General features: G+C 37.9%; 1 protein-coding gene across 19 annotated transcripts in view; it reads right to left on the bottom strand.

Annotated features, from left to right (window-relative positions):
• USP54 (ubiquitin specific peptidase 54) overlaps window positions 1-21,915 on the bottom strand; it is a 125,037-nt gene that overhangs the window by 48,691 nt on the left and 54,431 nt on the right. For 5 of the 19 annotated variants that reach the window (XR_014146010.1, XR_014146011.1, XM_081822899.1 and 2 more), the window contains exons 1-2: window positions 10,914-11,810; window positions 7,073-7,165 (exon numbers count right to left, since the gene is read on the bottom strand). Coding sequence is in view for 16 of the 19 variants with exons in the window: in XM_081822899.1 (XP_081679025.1) it covers window positions 7,073-7,165; window positions 10,914-11,060 (240 nt within the window). In the remaining 3 variants the exon portion in view is untranslated. Of the gene's footprint in view, window positions 1-7,072; window positions 7,166-10,913; window positions 11,813-21,915 lie in introns of those variants that run through there. The other 14 variants (XM_081822889.1, XM_081822891.1, XM_081822890.1 and 11 more) reach the window with 8 other exon arrangements.

Genomic DNA, 21,915 nt, shown 5'->3' with positions numbered 1-21,915 from the left:
CCCGGGATCGAGTCCCGCATCGGGCTCCCTGCTCGGCAGGGAGCCTGCTTCTCCCTCTGACCCTCCCCCCTCTCATGTGCTCTCTGTCTCTCTCATTCTCTCTGTCTCAAATAAATAAATAAAATCTTTAAAAAAATAAATAAAATAAAATAAAAGGGATGTGTTGTTTTGTTTACTGTTGTTTGTTTTGGGTGCCAAGGGATCCAGGCAAAGTGAGTAACATCTTCAATGTCTAAGAGGTAGGCATAGAGAGTGTATCATCTGCTATCATAGCTGCTGGAGAGTGCCTGAGGAAGGAAAGGAAGGGAAAAGAAAGTATGAAATTAGTTTTTTAAATGCCTATAATCATACATTTTTAAGTAATTCTTCAAGGTTATACAAGGAGGGAGTAACTTCAAAATAGCACTCCAGCATATTCTTAGGTTAGAACAAATGAAGTAGGATGATACTAGAGATGGAGAGGCAATTCAGGGGTCTGAAAAAAAAGTATTCTTTTTACTATAAGTGGACGGAAAAACTTATTTCTAGAAATACATTGACCAGAGAGGAGGCATAAAGAGAAATGACAATTTCTGTGATGAATTCAGGCAATTTCCAGCTTTCCTCTTTACACTTTAGTGTGCTTTCTAAAATGACTGCAGTACGTTTATTTTGTTGTTGTTAAGATTTTATTTTAAGTGATCTCTACACCCAGTGTGGGGCTTGAACTTACAACCCTGAGATCAAGAGTTGCACTGACTGAGCCAGCCAGGCACCCCTGTAGTACATTTAGTAAAAATCATCATTTATATTAAAAACAAGCATGACATATATATTTTGCCAAAGAATAATAAAGAAATGCCCATGTGTCCACCACCCAATTTAAGAAATGGAAAAATCAGGGCGCCTGGGTGGCTCAGTTGGTTGGGCGACTGCCTTCGGCTCAGGTCATGATCCTGGAGTCCCGGGATCGAGTCCCGCATCGGGCTTCCTGCTCAGCAGGGAGTCTGCTTCTCCCTCTGACCCTCCTCCCTCTCATGCTGTCTCTCATTCTCTCTGTCTCAAATAAATAAATAAAATCTTTAAAAAAAAAAAAAAAGAAATGGAAAAATTAGGGGCACCTGGGTGGCTCAGTCAGTTAAGCATCTGCCTTCAGCTCAGGTCATGATCCCAGGGTCCCGGGATTGAGTCCCGCATTGGGCTCCCTGCTCAGCAAAGAGCCTACTTCTCCCTCTCTCTCTGCCACTCCCTCTGCTTGTGCTCTCTCTCTTTCTCTCTCCCTCTCAAATAAACAAATAAAATCTTTTAAAAATTAAAAAAAAAGAAATGGAAAAACTATCAATGAGTGTGAAACTCCCCAAATGATTATAATCTCCCCCCTCCACTTTCCAGAGATAACCACTGTCCTGAATTTTATGAAAATCATTCCCTTTTCTCTATAGTTTTATCACATACCTGTATCCCTGAACAACATATTGTTTAGTTTTGCCCATTTTTACTTTGTATATAAATGGAATCAGTTTATATAGTCCTCTATGACTTGCTTTTTTCAGTCAGTGTAATATTTTTGTGATTAATCCAAGCTGATATATAGAGCTAAAGGCTATTCATTTTCACTGCTATATAGTGTCTTACTTGAGGAACAAACTGTAATTTTTATATATATTCTACTATAGTTGGAATGGGCTGTTTCCATTTTTCTATAATCACAAAAAAATACTACTTTGAACATTCTCGAATATATCTTCTGATATGTATATACAAGGAAGTTCTCTACAACATGTATCTAGGAGTGGAATTACTGAGTGGTAGGGTATATGCTACTTTAATTTTACCTGAAAAATGTAATAACAAACTATTTCCCTAACTAGTGGTATCAATTTATATTCCAACCAGCAACTGTATATAAATTCTTATTATTCCACCTTTCAGGTAACAATCTTAACTGATTTTTAAATTTCTACTAATCTGAAGAGTATTGGTTTAGTTTACATTTCTTGAATTACATAGGAGGGTAAGAATCTTTCGTATGCTTAAAGGTCTTTTGGGTTTCCTGTTCTGAGAAATGCCTGTTTATGTCTTTTACCCATTTTCCCACTAACTCAATTATCCTTTACTTATTCTTTATAGAAATTCTTCTCTGAAGTTCTATGCTGAGTACCAATACTTTGTTAGTTATATAATATATTGCAGATATTTCCTCCCAGTGTGTGGCCTTGTGTCTTTACCCTCTTCTGGAGTCTTCTGATGAACAGAGGTTTTTGAATTTTCTGTAGTAAAATGTTATCAATTTTTTTAACTTTGTGTTTTTCTTGTCTTATTTAATAAATCCCATCTATCTCTGAGGTCATGATATTCTTTAATATTTTCTTCTAAAACTTTAAAAAAGTCCTTTCATGTTTTAGTCCTTAACTCAGCTGAAATTCATACTTTTGGTAATAATATGAGGTAGGGTTCTAATTTCCTTTTTCTTTCTATATGGATAACCAATTATCTAATCACCATTTATTGAAAAGTTCACTTTCGGGCGCCTGGGTGGCTCAGTTGGTTAAGCGACTGCCTTCGGCTCAGGTCATGATCCTGGAGTCCCGGGATCGAGTCCTGCATCGGGCTCCCTGCTCAGCAGGGGGTCTGCTTCTTCCTCTGCCCTCTTCCCTCTCGTGCTCTCTCTCATTCTCTCTCTCTCAAATAAAAAAAAAAAAAAAAAAGTTCACTTTCTCCTTTGATTCACAGGGCAAGTAGTAAGTTTCTATATGTCTATTTCTGAACTCTTAACCTTTATCCATCGATTTATTAGTCATACTGTGTTGATACCACATTGTCTTAATTACTATAGTTTTATAACTGATGTGGTTTTATATCTAATAAAGTACAGTAGTCATTAGTACTTTTGCTAAGTATCTCTGGTTCAATCCTCTCCCAAGGATTTTGATAGGATCATACTTCCGGGCCCACTTGGGATTCACTGGAGCCATATGATTTTATTTCTGGTCAGTGAGCTCTGAGCAGAAGTGACCTGTGGAACATTCAAATGTCCGCTCTGACTTGGCCACTAGTAATAGTCAACTTGGTTGTAGCTTTGGCACTTGAGTTCCTGAGTGACTACAATCAGTAGGGTTTTCCTACTAACCTGCAGTCGACAAGTAATGGGAATGCAAAATAAATATTTTGTATATTTATCACTGAGATTTTAACTTGTTACCAAAGCATAACTTAGTCTACTCTGACTGATACACAAGGCAAGTCTCTCATTTTGTTATTATTCTTCAAGAATGTCCTGTCTATCCTTCCCTATTTGTCATAAGAAGTTCAGAATTGAATTTACTCAACTTCCAGGACAAACCTGCTGGTCAGAATACACATTAGCATCACCACATTGGAAAACATATGGAAATATTGGAAAGCAGTTGGCAATATAAAAAAAAATTGTAAATATACATATCCTATGATCCAGTAATTCCATTCCTGGGCATATATGCAAAAAAAATGTGTATACATATATAGATATATACAAGAATGTTCTTGGCAATATTGTTCATAACAAATTAAAAACTGGAAATAATCCAAATGACTACCAGCAATAAAATAAACAAACTGGTTTATTTACACAATGAAATACCATATAATAAAGAAGATGAACAAAGTCAACCTACACATAACAATATGATCTTATAAACATATTGCTGCACTAAAGAAGACACACACACACACACACACAAAATGATTCCATTTACAGGACACCTGAGTGGCACAGTCAGTTAAGTGACTGACTCTTGGTTTCAGCTCAAGTCGTGATCTCAGAGTCATGAGATGGAGCCCTGAGTCGGGCTCTGTGTTCAGTGCAGAGTCTGCTTAAGACTCTCTCTCCCTTTGCCCCTCCCCTTTGTTCCTCCCCTCTGTGCTGTTGCACTCCCTCTATCTCTCTAAAATAAATAAGTAAATCTTTTAAAAACAGGTAATTTTTAAATTAGATTGTTTAAGAATGGATACATAGGTAGTAAAACTATCAGATAAAACAAAGCAGTGATTACCACAAATATTAGAAAAGTGGCTACTTCTGGGAGAAAGAAGGAGATGTGACTGAGAAAGAAGGGAGGGTGAATGTTTATGGTACTGGCAGTATTCTATTTTCACCTAAAGACTTGTTACAAGGATGTTCACTTTGTAATTATTCATTATACTGGATCTCTGTGGGGATTTTATATAAATGTCATATCTTTTTTGTTAGATTTATTCATGTCTATTTTATATACTTTGTTACTGTTACAAAAACTCTAACTTGCATTTTCTATTAGTTGCTAGTATATAGAAATACAATTGAATGTTATACCTTCATCTTACAGGCAACAACCTGCTAAATCCTCTTATTGATTCTACTGATGTATCAGTAGATACTTTGAGATTTTTTTTAATAGCCAATCAGATCATCTGCAAATAATAACTTTGCGTCTTTCTTTCTAATCTTTATCTGTCCTTTTGTCTTATTATACTGGACTAGAATCTAGCTCAATGATGAATCATATTATTTCATATTCTATAAAAATATTTTTAGGGGCACCTGGGTGGCTCAGTTGGTTAAGCATCCGACTCTTGATTTTGGCTCAGGTCATGATCTCAGGGTTGTGAGATCAAGCCTTGCGTCAGGCTTCCTGCTGGGCATGGGAGACTGCTTAAGATTCTCTCCCTCCCTCTCCCTCTGCCCCGCGCCCCACCTCTGCCCTCTCTCTCTAAAAAAAAAAAAAAAAAAAAAAATTAAAGTAGGGAACAAAAAAGAGGTATTCCAGGTGCTGATGGTCCATCCCAGATTTACTCTTCCAAACACTCAATATCCCTTCTCTTCTCTCAGAAAAAAAAGTCCTCCTGAATGAAGGAATATGGCCATTCTAACAATTTAAATTTCTCAACTATTAGAACGATGTTCAGCTCATCCATACAGTCAAATTAATCCATTTGCAATGTAAATCTATTTATAATTTTCAAATGAGGTAAACAATAATGAAAAGAATGCAAGCTAGAGCTTAATTATTTAATACTTATATAGCACTGAGGGACTGAAAAGCACTTTAGGGAAAAACATCAAATTTTTAATATACTCCCAATGTAACAAAAGAAGCAGTGAAGGAAAATAAACCTAATTGATAGCTCAATGATATAATAAGGAAAGTACTAGAACTTCTCAGAATTATGAAGATCCAAAATACAGCCTTTGATTCCCCAAGCCGATTTACCTATCTGCCATAAGCAACTGCTTCTCTGAAAGAGTCCCAAGGTACATCCTCAGCCCTCATAAGTTGAAAAACATCTTCCTTTCTGTACTTGGGTATCTCAGAAAGTGTCCCATGAAGTCTCGTGGTTGGTTTTCTTCATCTATTTGGTTTCTATAATGATACTAATTTATATCTCAATAATAATTTGTGCTTCTGGAAATTAAAACATAATAACGCTGCTACAGCCAGTTCATCAGAGTCCCACCTGGGTCAATGAAGAGGATGGCACAGTCCTGACTAATCAAAGCCATGTGAGGGGGTCACAGAAGTTCTGTCATCCCTTCCTGGTACAGATGAGAGTTTCTAGTTTCAGGAGATTCCTCTATCAGGGATTTCTCCAGGATTCAGTTTTCTCTAGCAAGTATCTTACTTCGGTTTTTTGTTTTAATGCCATGAACGAGACTTCCCTTGGATTTGTGGCCAGAGGACCACTATATTTCTTGTTTACCTAAAATTAGATACTTAATGTTAATCTCTCCTTCAGAAAATCAAGCCAAATACTCATGTGGATGGACTTCTGAGTGGGCATAGTCAGAAATGTTACAACTTGTAAAAGATTTGGTTTCATTAAAATTCATATTCAAACTCCCAATTAATCAATAACATGTATTTTGCTAAAAGTTTCAATGCTTCTAAGGGGGAAAGAAAAAAGATGTCTGTGACCTAAGCGATAAAATGTTCAGAAGACTCAGTCATCTCTTTCTAAAGATATCTGCCCATCACGGACTTAAAACTCTGAAGTGATGCTGCTCAAAAAACTGTTTCAAATCAGTTGTTGCAAATAGCCAAAATAACTGGGAAATTCTCCTGGATTTTTTGTTACAGTTCTTACTCCAAGATGTAAAAACAATTAAATTAAACATATGATGACCATATCTAAGCATCCCTGTCACAAACCAAGAACTCAGACTTCTTGAGACTGAAAAATGACACCAGATGCTTATCAGAACTCATGCAGACTCATCCAGTCATAAATAATCTATTGTACATACAAACCAAGAAAACAGAGAAGCTCCATGTTGGACAAGCAGATAAGGAATGGAGAATGGGCCTTTTATACAACCTAGTTCTTCTTCCTCTATTGCAGCATACTCTAAATGAATCCTCAGATTTCATTTTATTCAGAAATGAAAAATTTAGAAGTCAGACAATGGGGTCAAGAATGGATATAATGGGGGCACCTGGGTGGCTCAGTTGTTGGGCGTCTGCCTTTGGCTCAGGTCGTGATCCCAGGGTCCCATGCTCCGCAGGATCAAGCCCCATCCCGGGCTCCCTGCTCCGCAGGAAGCCTGCTTCTCCCTCTCCCACTCCCCCTGCTTGTGTTCCTGCTCTCACTGTCTCTCTCTCTCTCTGTGAAATAAATAAATATATAAATAATCTTTATAAAAAGAGTGGGTATTATGAATCTATTAAATGTGGTAATGGAAAAATGTTAGTACTGGCTTTTCTCAATAGGAAGAGTTTGTTGTTAAATTTAGCTTTAACAGACAATAGTTAATTCCAATAAAAATACTTGGTTGTTTATTCTTTCAAAATAAAAATTTAGAATTAGCTCTTCAGGTAAATACCCAAAATCTAAGCACATTTGAATAATATCCTATCACATTAAATAGAGCTGTATGGGCAAAAAAGTTCAGAAAAACAGACTACCTAAGCCAAGTAACAATTCTCTGATGCAAGCAAAACTAATCATATTCATCTTCTGCACTAAGCCACAGGCAGATAATTAAGAAATTCTTTAGTATCACCCTGATTAGCCAAACTACCTCAATATTGATCATTTGGCAGCCTAAGGTAGTGAGAAGAGACAGATTTGAAGAACTTACCTTGAGAGCACAAAAGATGCAGGAATCGCCCATGCACTTGTGAGTTGTAAGCTGCCTAAAGCTACGTCGGAAGATGTCCAAGTGCCATAAAACCTGGCAAAAAACGGGGGAAATACTTCATTACTCTATAAAAAGCCTCCATGTGATCTTAGATTCAAGAATTCAAGCAAAAATAGGTAATGACTACAGAATATATCTTCATTCCCAAGAAAAAGCTCATTCTAGTATATTAAAACAAATGTCAAAAAGGGTGAGTTAGCTAACATGAGGGACAGATAACTATATTCTAAAAAATACATTAACTTGAAAATGAAGGAAGGTTACACAGAGAAAATAAGGTATAACATACAACAAATGTGATCCCGAAGGGTTAATTTATGGGTTAAAAGCTGCAGAATTAGGGTTTATTTTAATGATTTTTACACAAAAAATGTATTTTTTTTTTTGGAACAAACTTTTTTTTTTGAAGTATAGTTGATACACGTTACATTAGTTTCAGGTATATAACACAGGGATTCCACAAGTCTCTATGTTATGCTGTGCTTACCAACACAAGTGTAGCTGCCATCTGTCACATTCATCACTATTACATTACCACTGCCTATATTCCTTATGCTGTGCCTTTTATTCCCATGACTTTTTTTTTAAGGTTTTATTACTCTTTTAAGTAATCTCCACACCCAACCTAGGGCTTGAACTCACAACCCTGAGATCAAGAGTCACATGCTCTACCAACTGAGCCAGCCAAGTGCCCCTCCCCATGACTTATTCATTCCATAACTGGAAGCCTATATCTCCCACTCCCCTTCACCAGTTTGCCCACCCCCCATCTCCCTCCCTGCTCACATCCATCAGTTTTTCTCCATATTTATAGGTCTGATTCTGCTTTTTGTTTATCATTTGTTTTGCTTTTTACATTCCACATATAAGTGAAATCATACGGTATTGAAAACTTATTTAGAAGTTTAAATTGTAGGGGCACCTGGGTGGCTCAGTCGTTAAGTGTCTGCCTTCAGCTCAGGTCATGATCCCAGGGTCCTGGGATCGAGCCCCGCCATCGGGCTCCCTGCTCAGCGTGGAGCCTGCTTCTCCCTCTCCAACTCCCCCTGCTTGTGTTCCCTCTCTCACTGTCTGTCTCTGTCAAATAAATAAATAAAATCTTATAAAAAAACAAAACTGCAGAATTCTTTAAAAAAAAAAAAAAGAAGCTTGAATTGTAGTGTGGAATTTTGTCTTTGTTAGATTTCTCAATTTTTGGACCTTTCTGAGAGATTTGTGACCTTCTTTATGTCAACAGAATAAAAAAATTGTGATATCAACAGTGATAAATCATGTTCATAGTATGTAACCTAGATATGATGTGATGAGAAGGACACTTTATTTTTATGGTCTTCCTCTCAAAAACCCATAACACCAGCCTAATTATGAGAAAAATACCAAACAAATTCCAATAGTGGGACATCCCACAAAATACTTGACTAGTGCTACTCCTCAAAATTGTTAAAGATCATCAAAAACAAGGAAATTTTGAGAAACTGTCAGAGCCAGGAAAAGCCTAAGGAGACATGACAAGAAAATATAACTGTGGTATCCTGGATGGGATCCTGGAACAGAAAAAGATATTAGGCAAAAACTGAGGAAATCTGAATACACTATGGACTTTTAGTTAAAAAAGAAATGGTATAATATATAGCATAATGCCTTAGGAAGCTCCCCTTCTAGAAAACATTTAAATGGCATCATATATGAAAAGGCACTGTACTTCCGGAGCTTCTTCTTACTTATGTGTCTTCAAAGTATATATTCCAAAAGTTCTTTGAAATACACTATACTCCCAAATAAGTAACACCTTTTTATAATAAACATAATGGTTTCGATACTTCTGTGGCCAACATAGCATTCATATCAAAAGTTAGAATATTAGTTCATAGAAACAATTATTTTCAACTTGTAACATGATCACAATAGGCACTCCAAAACCATCAATGACTCAGTCTTTAAGTATGGATTTAGAAGTGCGTGTGTGCGTGTGTGTGTGTGTGTGTGTGTGTGTGTGTGTAGTATGTGTTCCATATGGCACTGGAAACTAGAACAGAAAGTCATAAATATTATTGTTTCAATACAGATAGAACATACAGGAAAAAAACAGAATTATAAAAACAGGACTGTGGCCAGGAAGGAGGTAAACACACACACACACCCCTATGTCAACACCTTTTTTTTTCCTGCTTCTAAATTACAGAAGTATTATTAGTTTATGCAGTGTCACTCAAAAAACTCACATGCAAAAAAAAAAAAAAAAAAAACTCACATGCAGCATCTGGGGAAAAAAACCTAACAAACCCCACCCAAATGCATGAATTTGTGGTAGTAATGAGGGAATATAGTTAAACTCTTTCTCTAGGCTTAACAGCATAGGATTTTTTTTTAATGTTTTCAAATAAAAATTTGAAAACTGAGAGTATAAAACTTTTTTTTAAGTAACCCAATGTGGGGCCTGAACTCACAACCCTGAGACCAAGAATCACACGCTCCACCAACTGAGCCAGCCAGGCACCCCGATTATGAAACTATTACATAAATAAGCTTGGTAAGATTCTTGTATTACAAATGAGGATCCTGAAATATTATTACCTGCATAAGGTCACAAGGCAAGTCTATAGACGCACTAAAAGTAATTCATAGGTCCAGTGCTTTTCAAAAAAAAAAAAAAAGATTTATTTATTTATTTTAGAGAGAGAGAATGAGTGAGAGCAGAGGGGGAGGGGCAGAGGGAGAAGTAAAGAAAGTCCCAAGATGACTCCACACTACGCACAGAGCCCGACTCGGGGCTTGATCTCATGACCCTGAGATCTCAACCTGAGCTGAAACCAAGGGTCAGTTGCTCAACTAACTGAGCCACCCAGGCACCTTTTTTTTTTTTTTAAAGATTTATTTACTTATTTTAGAGAGAGTATCCAGTGCTTTTTATACCAAATACATTGTCTTGTCTTTTCTTCTCTCATAGCAACTTCTTTTCTCATTACATCTGAAACAATAACACTAATATTTTACCCAAGCATAATTATCTTGGGTGACAAATTTCATTTACTTTTACTCTGAGGAGCAGAAAAGAGGGGAAAGTAATTACTTGAAAGTTAGGCCAAAGGGGATGAACTTAACATTCTATGGGCATGACAGGGCAAAGAAGGCAGGGAGACAAGAAGTTTTGGGATTCTGAGATCACTAATGTGGTAACCAACACCAAAAGGGAAAATCTAGAGTAGATAATCACACCTTGGGGGAATTACTTTCCACTACCTTTGTTCAAGCATATCTGACCAGACACTAATCATGAACCACTACAGGAGAGCTCAGAGGAAGGAGATGAAGAAATGGACAAAGACTGGACTCCATTCAGTGTATATGCTAAGAGCCTGAATGCTAAGAGCCTTCTAATGAAGACGAGAGTAATATACCTAAAAGTCTTTGACTTGTGGAAAGAACTTTGTTTTCTTTACTAGAGAAAAGAAAGTGGTTGATACAACATTATGGTCTCAAAAGGAAAAAAAGGAAGCAAAAAGAAAGTCAATAAACAAGTATTAAGATCATCTAGCCCATATACTTTCCCCTTCAGGCACAGTTATTATTTCTATTATCATTATTAATCCCTTTTTCCTATAAATGAGGTAATTGAGACTCAAAGAGATAAGTGACTTGTTAAGATCACACAGATAAACTTAAAAATAATCTCAGGCTGCTGACCTCAGAGACCATCAAGGATTATATTTAAACGAGTTATTGGAAACAGCATCAGTAACTAAAAGTCAAAGTTCACCAGAGGGAAAGAAATTGCCCTTACCTGCAGGGCACTGTTGAGGAAGCAGCTGTTTTGTCCTGGCTCATTGCTGAGGCCTTTGCTGGGGGCTATGGAGGTTGAGCTTCGAGGTGCAAACATCCCTTGGACACTACCACGGCCCCCTGAAAAATAGTTTCTTTTCCAAGACATTATTGTTCACATTTAGCTTGAAAACTCAGAAAAGACTTTGTATCTCTTTGGGAGAGAGTTTCTGTCTGCTGAAGTCCTGACTTGTAAAAGAGAATCCAGAATTCAATGAATTTATGTTGAAATACTTTGAGTTTACAACCTTCCAAACATCATCTATGTAGCTCAAGGAACTCAGGTATCTTCTTAGATCCACATGACAGAGCCGTCCCCAACTTGCTCCAAACAATACCCAAAATTTAACATGGCACAGTACTAATACAGAGAAATCCTTAGGTATTCTGCCCTTCTATTTTTCTTGAATTGCCTCCATAAAATAGTGGTGAAGTGGCTGTAGTCCTCAACTCCAACAGAATCCAGGATTATGGTAGGATGTATTCCTTAGACTTGTTGATGACGCTTCTTGTAGACTGAAGATTTTTTCCAACTGGAAGGAGAGGCAGACAGATAAGCAAGAATCCAATGCAACCCTCCTCGCCTTCTCTATTCCTTGTCCCATCATCATCTGAAGTAAAAACTCAAGTTCTAAGCAACTGATACAGAATCCACAAAGGTAAGAAATTTGTTTTAATTACATGGGGTTTTTGTTCTTACTGCTGCTGCTCTTTTTTTAATATGCCCCAAACATCTTCTATCATTCTATCCAGAATTTCAGAAAGTCTCCTCTCTTCTTTTCCTCTGTGACTAGAATAGCCAGCTCTGCCAGAGAGCTTTAACAAAAAGAAAAAAAAAAAAAAAAAAAACCTAAAAGCTTGCGTCACTTAATGACTCTACTGGCTTTGTGCTGTTCTGCCAAGATCAACGTTGCCTCACCTCTCACTGTAAACTTGAAACCTTGGCAAACAATGACCCAAAAAAAACCACAAAAAACCCACAAAACAACAACAACAAAAAAAAAACAAAAAATCTCAACAACAAAAAGGAGAAACACTCTAGCCAACGAGGAAAAAAAAAGGTGTAAACAGATTTACTTTCATCGGAAACTTCTCTGAAATCTTCTAGAAGAAAGTTGATCAGGACAAAAACAAAAACCAAATACAAACTTTCCAAAATCAGACTAACAAAAATATTACCAAGTAAATATACACCAAATTAAGAAATGTAACAGTTTGTTAGATATGAATAAAGAAATTTTTAAAGGTGTTTTACACGTTCATGGCTATGAAAGCCTGTTTAAAGGTGGGAAGGCCAAGTTATCAGTCTGGACTCTGTTCCGAGGAAAGATGTCCCATCTTAGAGAAACACTCAAGGCAAGTAAGCCATATGTCCTTAACATCATGTCTAAGAGAACTAAATCTTCTCCTGTTCTGTTCGTTTGTATGTTTTATTTTTGCCAGAGGATCAAAGAGATAATTTGGGTTACAAATAACTTAATCCTCAGATTAAATCTGAGGCACTCACAATCAGAGGCCATTCACTGACCAACATTAGTTTTCAACTAATTAAAATGCCAGTGAGGCAATGGGGAGAAATACCAAAGCAAACACCTTTACTGGAAGGAAATACTTCTACCTCCAGCTTTAAGCTTTCCTATAAGGCTGCCATGTCCACAGGAAAAAATTAAGAATGTTAAGTGTTAAATTTGGTTTCCAACAGCTCCCCAAGCTTCTCCCTTCCTTACTTCCTATCATCATATGAACCACCTAAAAAAGCAAAAATACTAAAGCATCTTAATCATTCTGTAAGAGATCACCTAACACTACCCAGTATATCCAGTGGAAAAACTGAGGCACAGGAACATTAAATAGTTGCACAAGACTGTTCTTTCCCTTCTCTAAATTCCCAGGCTATTTATAATCTACGTGTCACAATTAAAGTATTTGACTATACACTGTAGTGTCATATTATCCTCTATTTGTTTTTATTACTCTCTATTTGTTTTATATGGTATCAGTCATATATCCCAAATGACTGTATGAAATGAAATACTAACTAGTATCAGACAAGTACTAACACTATACTTACATTCTTTATTTATTCTTTACAATAGCCCTATTATGAGGTGTTAATAGTTCCATTTTATAGAACAGTAGAGTGAAACTTAAAGACATTAACTTGCCCAAATCAACTAGTAAGTGGCAGAACTAGAATTTTTTAACTATTATAAATCTGTGACTTAATTAGGTATTTTATTAAACTATTCCAAAAGCTCCTATGTCATAAGGAGGAACTCAATAAATACTCCCTGATGATTAGCATGGCACCAGGAAAGATCCTGTATCTCCCACACAGATTAAAAGACCCTCAACTCTCTATACACACCCTCATACACACCCCACTCGGAGCTACTAAGCAACTTCAACAAGCCATGCAGCATTCCTTCAGCTTAACTGCTGCAAAGGAATGACAGGTACCAAGCCTCCACTTTGCTCACAGCCAAAAGGACTTGGCAGACAGGTGGGGTTTCCAGTATCCACATTAGGAGCTTACTGAAACTCAGCCTGCCCTATGATACACACCCCTGAGTTCAGGGAGCAAAGAGAAAAAAAAGCAGTCACAGAAAAAAAGATTCTCAGGCTCTGAATGGCAGCATTATGTAGGGTAAGGCAATAAGCTCTCACACTTGCTCTAGGTGTGTCAGAAACTAGAGGTGAGAGCCAGAAAGAACAAGGACAAGAGAGGCAGTAACAAATGATCCAAAGAAATACTGATGACAAAATATTTCACTTAAGTTGTAGGTCTAGAACCAAACAACATAATCCTTCTACTGTACCATCTACTAAAGATATATGAGGAAGTCAATTAAGAGTTTTACCCACATCAATCTAACAGCCTATTTTTTTTTAAAGATTTTATTTATTTATTTGAGAGAAAGAATGAGAGAGAGAGCACATGAGAGGGGGGAGGGTCAGAGGGAGAAGCAGACCCCCTGCTGAGCAAGGAGCCCGATATGGGACTCGATCCCGGGACTCCAGGATCATGACCTGAGCCAAAGGCAGTCGCTTAACCATCTGAGCCACCCAGGCGCTCCTAACAGCCTATTTTTAAAAAGAAAAGAACTTTTTAGGCAATATTGAAGTATTTAGAGATAAAAGAGCATAATGTCTACAACTTACTCTGAAATAGTTCAGAAGAAAAAAATATGTATATGGGTGTGGGTATGTGTATATTTGTATATATGGAGAGAAAGGGAAAATGGTAGAGCAAATATAGCAATAATGTTGACAACAGGTAAACGTGCCTGAAGAGGATATGGGAATTCTTTGTACCATTTCTTGTAACTTCACTGTAAGTTTTAAATCATTTTTTTAAGTTGAAAGAGAACCGATATCTGCAAAAAAAAATAATAATTTAAAATTATGTAGAAATTACTTTGTAATGTATGTAGTATTCATGATTCAATGCAAAAATGACTAAAATCATTAAGCTGGTAGATAAGAACCGTGCTAGATGATATTGGCAATCCCAAACTAAATTTAAAAAAAAAGAAGAAAAAAAAAGGAGAAAAAGAGAAAGATAAATATAAAACAGTATACACATGAGGGTAAAATAAAATAGAATAAAGCTTTAATCCTACTTCTATGAAAAGGAGAGTTCAAAATACAGTATAATGTCTAGTTGTTCTAAGAGCAAGTGATGTTGAGTAATTATGATATTATACAGATGGGACCAAGACTAGACTTGCAGTTAGAAGACATGGGTTCAATTTCCACATTTTTACTACTTTGTATAATCCTAACTACTTAAGTGTCCTGAACTTTGTTTTCAGGGCACAATACCTATTTTACACACTGGCTGAGATTTAGTAATAGGCATGCCAAAGTACTAGCAAGTTTTCAAAACAAAGGATGAATAATGAGTTTCACTGAATGAGTAATTGCAATGCCTAAAAGTATAAAAGTAAATTTTGGTTTGGGGACCTCAGGATACTAGAAAGTTGTAAGCCACCAGGAATAAGTCTTCTAATTGTATAAAAAGAACAACAGGCCTCACATAGGACAAGTGATATGTCAGAACAATTTAACTACATGCTTGGAGAAACATTTGAATTTTACAATTATTATTTTTTTACAATTATTTTTTTTTTAAAGATTTTATTTTTTTGACAGAGAGAGACACAGCGAGAGAGGGAACACAAGCAAGGGGAGTGGGAGAGGGAGAAGCAGGCTTCCCGCCAAGCAGGGAGCCCGATGCGGGGCTCAATCCCAGGACCCCGGGATCATGACCTGAGCCGAAGGCAGACGCTTAACGGCTGAGCCACCCAGGCGTCCCTACAATATTTTTAAAATACGAAGTTTAACTTCCTATTTGTAAAAAGGCAAATAGTTGAGCCTATTACAAGGAACAGGGTAACATTTTAGAAGGTCTACAAAGAATGACCATGTCCAGTTGATCAATGATTCAAATGGAAAAACCGTGATGAGTATCTCACTTTCTAATGAAGGAGCAGTAGCCCCATTACAAGTGATTAATGCCAACAATAACACAAATAGGGCGCCTGGGTGGCTCAGTTGGTTAAGCGACTGCCTTCGGCTCAGGTCATGATCCTGGAGTCCCGGGATCGAGTCCCACATCGGGCTCCCTGCTCAGCAGGGGGTCTGCTTCTCCCTCTGTCCTCTTCCCTCTCATGCTCTCTGTCTCTCATTCTCTCTCTCAAATAAATAAATAAAATCTTTAAAAAAAATAATAATAATAATAACACAAATATTAGGCAGACAAACTGCACTACACTGAGATATCCAAACAGTTAACCAGGAAAGCTGCTCACATTTCTAGTTTCTATTATTCTACATAGCAGTAAAGAATACTCAAGAGACTTATAATTTACTTACAATTTACTCAAGAAACTATATTGCCAGGGCACCTGGGTGGCTCAGTTGGTTAGGCGTCTGCCTTCTGCTGGGGTCATGATCCCCGGGTCCTGGGATCCAGCCCCACATCAGGCTCCCTGCTCAGCGGGGAGCCTGCTTCCCCCTCTCCTCCCTGCTCATGCTCTCTCTCACTATCTCCGTCTCTCTCTCTCTCAAATAACAAATAAAATTTAAAAAAAGAAACTATATTGCCCTGATAAATGAACAGGCAATTACCTCAACTCCATATGTCAATAATTCCCAACTACATCTATAGTATCTTATTAATTATAAGAATTAAAATTAGTTAATTTATGCAAAGGGTTAATTCAACGTCTAGCATATAGTAATTACTGTATAAATGATAGTTATTATTACCATTACCTTTCAAACATTTCCTCTTCATGAGTTCTTTTCCCTTTAAAGACATCCACACACAGATATCCTATATTCTTTAAAAACAAAAACAGCAACAACAAAGACCACCTTGAATTTATTAACTCCTATGCCTACTGTCCTACATTTTTTGGGATCTTTCACTATTAAATGTCTCTGCAATTAATAATTTTATATAATAATTAATAATAATAATTGATTGCTACCTCTTTATGCTCACCATCAATCTCTTCAGGACATGGTACTGATCCTTTACTCCACCACCACCACCATTTTACTTCATGGAATATCGCCATCTAAAGAAATCTCCTAATTGCAAAACCTACTGGCTTTTCCACAGGCCTCATTCTTAATTTTTCTGCAGCACCTAACCCTGGCTGCCTTGATGCTACGTGATCCTGGATTCACTGGATGCATTAATAAGAAAAAGAGAGAATGAATAAAATGAAATGACAGGGGCTCCTGGGTGGCTCAGTGGGTTAAGGTTCTGCCTTTGACTCAGGTCATGATCCCGGGGTCCTGAGATCAAGTTCCACATCGGGCTCCCTGCTCAGCGGGAAGCCGGCTTATCCCTCTCCCTCTGCCCGTCTCCCTGCTTGTGTGCACGCGCGCGCTCTCTCTCTAATAAAACCTTTAAAAAAAAATGAAATGAAATGACAAACCAGAACACTGGTTCTCCTACTACGCTGGTAGTTCATTTTTTTTCTCTCCTATGTTGCTTTCTTAAAAGAGCGCATTCCTCAAAGTTTAAATCAGAACTTCTTGCTCATCTCTATAGTTCAACCCATGGTATTCTCATCCCCTGCTGTCAGAACTCCAACCATCACTTCTAGTCTGACAAATCACAAATCTCATGAACTCTAAAACCGACATCGTCCCACTTTCATAAGTTCAACATATCCAAATCTGAAATCACCTCCTTCGACATCCCCCCCAAAATACTGCCTTTTCTGATTCCTTTATTTTTTTTTTTTTTAAACTAATGGCATTTCCAATTACCCAGGCTCAAAGCCTCTGTAGTCTTGGACTCCTTTCCTATCCATCTTCCCCTTCCTTATCCATGTCATAAAGTCTTATCAGTTTTCTCTTCAAAATCTCTTATATTGATCCTTCTTTTTCACTTCCACTGTCATCACCTTAGTTTACATCACAATCACTTCCCATTTAGATTATTACAACAGATTAAGTCTTGCTAGCCTCCAGTCTCTTGCCATTCTGATCCATTTATATAATTACTTTTGAAAATTAGTATTTCTCAGGGCGTCTGGGTGGCTCAGTCGGTTAAGCATCTGCCTTCAGCTCAGGTCATGATCTCAGGGTCCTGGGATTGGGCCCTGCATCGGGCTCCCTGCTCAGTAGGTAGTCTGCTTTTCCCTCTCCTTCTGCCCCTCCCCCCTGCTTGTGCACTCTTCCTCTCTCTCTCTCTAATAAATAAATAAAATCTTTAAAAACAAATTCCTTGACCACCCCGAGTCTGAAGAGATAACACCCATTTTCTTAATTCCTATATAAGTTTTCTATAATTTTTTAAGAGATTTATTTATTTTAGAGAGAGAGAGTGGGTCTGTGTGTGTTGTGTGTGTGTGTGTGTGTGCGTGCACAATGGGGAGAGGGGCAGAGGGAGAAGGAGAATCTCCAGCAGACACCCCACTGAGCATGGAGCCCCAAGGCAGGGCTTGATCTCATAACCCTGAGATCATGACCTGAGCCCAAATCTGGAGTCAGAGGCTTAACCGACTGATCCACCCAGGTGTCCCGAAGTTTTCTATAATTTAAGAGCATTTTTTCTATTACACCAACGTTTCCAGGATCCTCCCCCCAACCCATGTTACCCTCCATCCCTAAAGGATAAGGAGTTTTATCCTACCCCATTTGAGAATGGGGAATGGATGGAGGTCAGAAGCCAACTGTGTTATATCCATATATCTGTTATTGCAGGACACATTATCACAAAATTTTGTAAAAGTTTACTTCATTTGTCATAAAATCCATCTATTTATAAATTGTGACTCTACCGATATATATAGAAAAAGTATGAGCTATATATTTTTTAACTTTCCAAATTAATTGTTTCATCTTATCAAGCAAGATATTTTTATATTAATATGACTCCGTTAAAACTTTAGGCTTTCTTCACCATCAGTATAAACATTTTAAGGGATATTACACATTTGGGCTGATGAGATTCTAGGGAAGTAGTTCTTTTTTTTTTTTTTTCTTTTGTTTTTAAGATTTATTTAAGGGGTGCCTGGGTGGCTCAGTTGGTTAAGCCCCCAACTCTCTGGTTTCAGCTCAGGTCACATTCTCAGAGTCCTGGGATGGAGCCCCACATCAGTGGGAGAGGGAGAAGTAGACTCCCCACTGAGCAGAGAGCCTGCTGCAGGGAACTACCCCAGGACTCTGAGATCATGACCTGAGCTGAAGGCAGATGCTTAGCCCACCCCCAAAAAGATATATTTAAGTAATCTCTACACCCAACGTGGGGCTCAAATTTATGACCTCGAGATCAAGAGTCATATGCTTTACCAACTGAGACAGCCAGGCGCCACTCTAGGGAGGTAGTTCTCTACAATTATATCCAAGAGCTATATCCTTAGATACTTAGTTTTTTTTGTTTTTTGTTTTTTTTAAAGATTTTATTTATTTATTTGAGAGAGAGAGAATGAGAGAGAGAGAGCATGAGAGGGAGGAGGGTCAGAGGGAGAAGCAGGCTCCCTGCCGAGCAGGGAGCCCGATGCGGGACTCGATCCCGGGACTCCAGGATCATGACCTGAGCCGAAAGCAGTCGCTTAACCAACTGAGCCACCCAGGCGCCCCTTTAGATACTTAGTTTTTAAAAAAGGAAAAGAAAAGTAAAAAACATGGTGAGCATGCATTATTTGTTCAGTGGCAGTCTATTCCAAAGAATTTGTCCACATACAGTTTCAATACAGAATACTGGGACACCTGGGTGGCTCAGTTGGGTAAGCATCTGCCATGACCTCAGGTCATGATCTCAGGGTCCTGGGATCCAACCCTAACGTTGTCCGGGTCCCCGCTCAGCGGGAAGCCTGCTTCTCCCTCTCCTACTCCCCGCTGCTTGTGTTCCCTCTCTTGCTGTGCCTCTGTCACAAATAAATAAATAAATAAATAAATCTTAAAAAAAAAAAATACAGAGGGGCGCCTGGGTGGCTCAGTCCATTAAGCATCTGCCTTTGGCTCAGGTCATGATCCCAGCATCCTGGAATCCAGCCCAACGTAAGGCTCCCTGCTCAACGGGGAGTCTGCTTCGCCCTCTGCCCCTCCCCCTCCCCCTGCTCATGCTCTCACGTGCCTGCTCGTGCTCTGTGCTCTCTCAAATAAATAGAATCTTTTAAAAAATTTTTTAATAAAAAAATAAAAAGAAACACAAAATCTTACTTAATTTTTATGTCTATTAGATGATGATTAAAAACCACCACCAGCTGATAATGGCAACTATGCTGTATGTACAAATGTATTCAAATTTAAATGAAAACTGCTCCATGGCCTATTACCTAGTACTCCTCTCTGACTTTGCCCCTTACAACCAAATGACTCACAGCATTCTGCAGAGAACAGTCCTAGACTACAACAAACTTAAGAGATAGCAGGCTATCTGGCAGCTATTTATTCACAAACCCTACAGAAAATGTATCATCATTTTTACCCACATTTACTAGTTCCCAGCCAAGTGCTAAAACTATGGAGTAATCAATCAAAGGTGGAAGGAGGAGAAAGAACATGTAAGAATTTCATTATTGTGTTGCTCTCAACTCTGAAAAAGTTATAGTGACCTATATTTTACTATTGCTGAATAGACTCTGAGGAGCCAAATAAGCTTGCTTATAAATTTTTCCAGCTTTATTAAGGTATAATTGACAAAATTGTAATGTAATATATAATGAAGTGTATAACATGATGATTTGATATATGTATATACTGTGAAAGAACTCCCATAATCAAGTTAATTAACACATACTAGAAAGAATAGAAAAGATAAATAAAATGAAGAGTTGGATTTTTGAAAAGATAAACAAAATGGATAAATCTTTAGCTAGACTAAGAAAGAAAAAAGACTAATAAAATCAGAAATGAAAGAAATGTTATAATAACAGAGAAATACTAAGAATCATAAGAAACTACTGTGAAGGAGCGCCTGGCTGGCTCAGTCAGTGAAGCACGAGACTCCTAATCTCAAGATTGTAAACCTCAGGTTATGATCTCAGGGTCCTAGGACTGAGTCTGCATCAGGCTCCCCGCTCAGCAGGAAACCTGCTTCTCCCTCACTCTCTGCCCATCTCTGCCCCTCCACCCCACTCGTGCTCTCTCTCTCTCGTTATCTCTCTCTCTCAAATAAATAAATAAAATCTTAAAAAAAAAAAAAGATTGTAAGTTTGAGCCCTGCGTTGGGTGTAGAAATAACTTAAAAATAAAATCTTAAAAAAAGAAAGAAAAAAACAAGCAAACAAACTACTGTGGAGGGCGCCTGGGTGGCTCAGACGGTTAAGCGTCTGCCTTCGGCTCAGGTCATGATCCCAGGGTCCTGGGATCGAGTCCCACATCGGGCTCCCTGCTCCTTGGGAGCCTGCTTCTCCCTCTGCCTCTCTCTCTCTCATGAATAAATAAATAAAATCTTTAAAAAAAAAAAAAAAAACTACTGTGGAGACGCTTAATTATAGAGAACAAACTGAGGGTTACTAGAGGGGAGGTGGGGGGGGGTGGATGCATTAAACAGGTGATGGGGATTAAGGAGTGCACCTGCTGTGATGAGCACAGGGTATGTAAGTGATGAGTCACTAAATTCTACACATGAAACCAGTATTACACTATATGTTAACTAACTGGAATTTAAATAAAAATTTGGAAGAAAAAAATCAAGGTATTTTTAAATTAAAAAAAAAAAGAAAAGAAACTACTGTGAAAAAATATATGCCAACAAGTTGGATAACCTAGAAGACCTGGATAAGTTTCTAGAAATATACAACCTACCAACCAAGACGGAATCATGAAGAAATAGAAAATCTGAATGTAAATACTTGTATTTATTTAACCTTCAATTTTCTTTATACTTACTTAATCATCATTACTACATAGCTCCTGGGACTTATTACATCAAAACAGTCTGCTTTACATTGTTGTCTCTAATATCAGGTAAACTTCTAGGAAGCCAGAAGCCAAAATTGGGAAACAGGCATGTCATCTTATCACCTGTTATTTCCTTGTGTAGTAGAGATACTAAATTGTATGTTCCACATTGTTCCCAATCTGAACACACTAGCTTCCTATGGGCAGGCTAAAAACTTTTCCATGTGTGAGATGATGGAAAACTGGGTCCTAACCTTTTTGCAGACCCCCACAATTAGAGGCAGATTTACAAAGAAACTAATGAAGATTAAACTTCAGGGTCCCTCTTTTGCACAGGCCTCAAGGTCCAATATCTAATTTTCACTTTTAAAAAATGTTTTCCGGGGCACCTGGGTGGCTCTGTCGTTAAGCGTCTGGCTTCGGCTCAGGTCATGATCCCAGGGTTCTGGGATCGAGCCCCGCATAAAGCTCCCTGCTCAGTGGGAAGCTTGCTTCTCCCTCTCCCACTCCCCCTGCTTGTGTTCCCTCTCTCGCTGTGTCTCTCTCTGTCAAATAAATAAATAAAATCTTTTAAAAAAATGTTTTCC

This window comes from Leptonychotes weddellii, chromosome 6, assembly GCF_054177405.1.
Source record: "Leptonychotes weddellii isolate Sample4059 chromosome 6, ASM5417740v2, whole genome shotgun sequence".
NCBI lineage: Eukaryota > Metazoa > Chordata > Mammalia > Carnivora > Phocidae > Leptonychotes > Leptonychotes weddellii.
Note: the sequence above shows the minus strand (reverse complement) of the source record. Positions and strands in the feature narration are given on the sequence as shown.